At 39.6% G+C, this 4487-nt stretch overlaps 1 protein-coding gene and 1 non-coding gene across 2 annotated transcripts; both read left to right on the forward strand.

Moving 5' to 3' along the window:
- Positions 1-879: 879 nt before the first annotated feature.
- LOC140321308 (protein PRRC2B-like) lies at positions 880-4412 on the forward strand (the record flags this gene model as incomplete). The annotated part of the gene is made up of 3 exons (XM_072398117.1): positions 880-1072; positions 1749-1834; positions 3390-4412. Coding segments are annotated over 3 exons (408 nt in total), but the record flags the coding sequence as incomplete, so codon positions are not given.
- LOC140321309 (small nucleolar RNA SNORD62) lies at positions 1881-1961 on the forward strand. The gene has a single exon (XR_011918895.1). It is a non-coding gene; the product is annotated as a small nucleolar RNA SNORD62 (small nucleolar RNA).
- Positions 4413-4487: the final 75 nt, after the last annotated feature.

Genomic DNA, 4487 nt, shown 5'->3' on the forward strand with positions numbered 1-4487 from the left:
AGAGCCGCCCTTAATAATGGAAAATTTGTTCTCTTATAATGAAATGTTTTTATCTTTCCTGATTACAGCTTACATTAAATGAAATCATATTATGGTCACTGCTACCCAGATTCTCTTTTATTTGCACATTTGGTATAAGCTCTGCATTGTTAGAAAGTACTAGGTCCAGCAGAGTATCATTTCTAGTTGGGGCTTCATTGTATTTTATTGGCAGCTACTTCATTAGGGCTACATTAAGCTAAGAAATTTGATGTAACCTTGATAGTAAATGCTATTAATTTGCATTCTAACAGTGTAAGTGCCACTGCCCCAGTGCAGGCATCCTAATCCTACCACCCATCAATAGGTCTATAAGTAGTATGAAGATTGGGAGTTGGCTGAGTTCTTTTTTTCCTTCTGTGTTCAATTAATGACTCATGAAGTTGTAACACACACACTGCACAACATTTATCACTTGACGAGTATGGCTTGGTTTCGTTGGCCTGCACTGAAAGTCTTGAGAGGGGAGGGGAATATAGAGTTTTGCTGTCAATCACTCCCTATCTGTGAGGATTTCCTTTGTGGTATCCCCAGTCTAGTATTTGGATGGACCTGGCTCTGCAATAGGTTCATCTGGTTTTGACTGGGTGGACCAAGTAAATGTTTTTCTCCTTTTAGGAGCTTTGCGTCCCAAGGGGTTCACATTTAGATTCTTTTCTCTCCGGGAGATGGGACCAAAGTTTTATGCCCTGTCTACAGTAGCCATTACCTGCCTAAAATGGTAAAACAATAACATTTTGTTGCATCTGCTATAGGTGCAGAAATATTTCTGTCAAACCTGCTCAAAGAAAAAATTAATTATTCAATTTTTCCTAAACTTGCTTTTTTTCTTATTTCCAGATGGAGTGTGCCCGGAAGGCTTGGGAGAACTCCCCCAGTTTGCCAGAACATAGTTCTCCATCAGGCCTTGGCTCAGGTATACAGCCACCTTATAGTGGGAGCATCTCCACTGGTGTCAACTACAGCTCCTTTGGGGGAGTGTCAATGCCTCTCATGCCTGTTGCATCAGTTACCCCTTCAGCTTCGTTGCCAGGTACTGACACACATCTTCTCTTAATTATTGTCATGTATATATTCACCAATTTGTGATATTATGCCTTTTTAGGTAATCTGCATGAATGTCATTGGCATTTAGTTTGCACCTCAGGTAAGTTGCTGGCTTGAGTACTAGTCCTACTGCTTTCTCATGGCATAAACATTGTGGGGTACATAGACTACCTCCTGTTCAGGGGACAAATTTGCAAGCTTTTGGAGACCATGTGCACTGTTAAAGGCTCAAAACTGAGCTTCCAGAGATTGACATTTGTTTTGACTCCTTGCTTAGAGAATTTAAATCCTGACCTGGGTACAGTTATGTCTGTTTTCCAAAGAAATCTGGAGCCATACAACTCTGAGCATTTACATGAGTGTGCTAGATTCATTTGTACTTTCTTTCAAAACAATGCTGTTTACCTAGCTTCACATCAAATTTTCAGATGGCAACATTTTGTGATGGCAGACAATCATTCCAGATTTTGGATCTAGTTCTCTATTACCAGGTGATCCCCTTTGTGACTCAGAAACCTAGCTCTGGAGTAATTGATGTCCTTGTTTCCTGTCCCTGGGAGGTCCACGAGGAGCATACGTTAAACAGGATAGTTGCCCTCTATCATAGGTATTGCTACTCCTAGAACATTTTAAATGATTTATACATTTTTCCTTTATTTTAGGTAACCACATCACTCCACTGTATCTGGAAAGTCACATATTTCCTGGCCAGCCCCGCCTAGTTCAGCAGATGATACCTCAGCAGCAAGTATGAGCAATGTAGTACAGTTGATTTATTGTGGAGAGTTTACAGGTCTCTGTGATGTTTCAATAGATTCTGCTGACTTTTCAGTATGTTCTCAAAAGGAGCCTAAGGAGATGGTTTAGCTGAGAGACTTGTTCACTGTTGAAAAAGGTTCCACCACTATTGTATGTATATATAGTTAGGTCCAAAAATATTTGGACAGAGACAACTCTTCTCTAATTTTGGTTCTGTATTTTCCAGAATATTCCACTTCTTTGCTTTAATAATCTCCTGGGTTGCTTTGGCTGTATGTTTTGGGTCATTGTCCATCTGTATTATGAAACGCCTCCCAATCAATGTGACTGTATTTAGCTGGATTTGAGCAGACAGTATTGGCCCTGATTCATCAATAAAATGCGCGTACGCTGGATGCGCACACATTCGCACTTCCAGCGAGCCGGTTTCCCGCGGTCCGGAGTCGAGTGCGCTCGTACACTCGCCCCCTCACTGCCAGCCGGATTCCTGCCTTCATAATAATAAGCAATAGGGAGCGCGAATCTGCCAATTAAGGCGATTAGATTCTTTCTCATGATGTACCAAACTGTAGATTTTACCACTCCTAATATTGCAGCAATTTCTCGGATGGGTTTTTCTGTTTTTGCAGCGTAAGGATGGCTTGTTTCACCTGCATGGAGAACTCCGCATGTTGTCTGTTCACAGCAAAATCTTCCACATACCCTCCCCCCCCTCCAGGCCTTTTATCTGCTTAATTGATAATGACATAACGAAGGAATTGCCCACACCGGCCCATGAAATAACCTTTGTGTCATGTGTCCAATTACTTATTACCCCTGAAATGAAGTGATTGTGTAATAAAGGATTTAGTTCCTCACATTTTATGCAATCTTTTTGTACAACCCACTGAATTAAAGCTGAAAGTCTGCGGATAACTGCATCTGAGTTGTTTCATTTATAATTATTTGTGGTAATGTACAGAACCAAAATTAGAAAAAAAGTTCTTTCTGTCGGAATATTTATGGACCCAGCTGTATATCTCATTACCAAGTCTTACTGACTACATACTGTGTTCCTTGAGCTCTTACGAAGAGTTTCAGGTTTCGCTGCTGTTGGTACTCCAACCTGTTCAGTTTTCATTTGATTTAGGAGACAACATGGATAAAGATTTTAACTTTTTTATTCTGTGCATGCTTTTGGGTGCAAACAACAATGCAGCTACATTTGCATTTTTAAGCCTTGCCCAACAATTGTGCCTTGGTAAACTTACATCAAACTCTGTTAAGCTAACCTGCTCTATTTAATAAACAATAAAATTTACATTTAAAGTCAGTTATTACTGACTAACTGTTCTAACTATTTTCCAATATGTGACAAAGCTCTTTCTGGCCGTATTTTTCATTTTTTATTAATAAGTTAACACTTTTTCATTTTTTCCTTGTATAAATATCTAAGTGCAATCTTTTTTTTGAATTCAGTATTCTCTGGATTTATTTGTAAAAAGAAAATTAGACTGAAGTCATCAGAATTGTAGGGTTCTCTTTTTCTGTTTTTATTGTTACAGGCAGCAGCCCAGCAGATCCCAATCTCTCTTCACATTTCTCTGCAGACTCAGGCCCAGCTCAGTATGCGTGGAGGACTTCCTGTTTCCCAGTCACAAGAAATGTATACCTCAATTGAGCCCTTTAGGTAACCTCATGCATCTTTAGAAAAACGTATTGTGTACAAATGGTAGTCAATGGCCTCTCCTTAGCAGTAAATTTAGTTTTTTTATTTTTGGTAGCTGCTTTTAATGAGTTAAAAAAAATGCAGACTTTGTCTTTGTCCCTTGTGCCTCCTCCATCATCACAGCTGCATCATTCAGTTTATTTGCTTGTAGTTTAGTCTCCCTGCTACCATCATCCTAAATGACTAGTTTTATAGAGAGTATACATGATCACTTTTGTAATAGTTAGGATTTGATCATGTTTGAGGTTATGAAATAAAGGCCAAGATATGACTAGGTACTGCTTTGCATTTTGTTTTATAATGGTCCATAGCCAAGAGACAGCCAAGCTGCTGTAATAGAGGTTTTTAAAGCTACTTGGAGAGGCAACACACCAGTATCTTCCAATAATCAGAGTCAGCAGCTTGCCTTCCATTGTCTGATTCAGGTTATCACTTTGTTCCCTGCTCGACCTAGTTGCTTTCTGCCACAACATGTATTCACACAGTGAACATTTTTTTTAAATTTATTAGTAACATATTTGTGAGATGCAAACCTTTTTGATCTTAAATGTATTCTGGTATTATAGAAATTTGATTAACCTATACTTTTTTGCCATCATCCATCATAAACACATTCCCAAAATTCAACACATTCAAACAAATTTAAAACAAATAGAAAACGCATTGGGACTTTACAGGCTACTTATGCAACTATATTTAAAATAATAATTTTATTTTGATATTTAACCACCTAGCTGTTAAGCCCGACCTTCGTACGGGCAAAAAAAAAGGCTAGGATGGTTAGCCCCGAGATTTTTCCCATCCATACTTACCTGGTCCCCCTGTGCTCATCCAGCATCGTCTTCGTATTCCAGCGTCGTCCTCCGTCCAGCGTCGTCCGTCGATCTCCCTCTCCAGCGTCGGGTGCCAGCGGGACCGGTAAGATGCCGGCCGG

Source organism: Pyxicephalus adspersus, unplaced genomic scaffold (genome assembly GCF_032062135.1).
Source record: "Pyxicephalus adspersus unplaced genomic scaffold, UCB_Pads_2.0 Sca2171, whole genome shotgun sequence".
Classification (NCBI taxonomy): domain Eukaryota; kingdom Metazoa; phylum Chordata; class Amphibia; order Anura; family Pyxicephalidae; genus Pyxicephalus; species Pyxicephalus adspersus.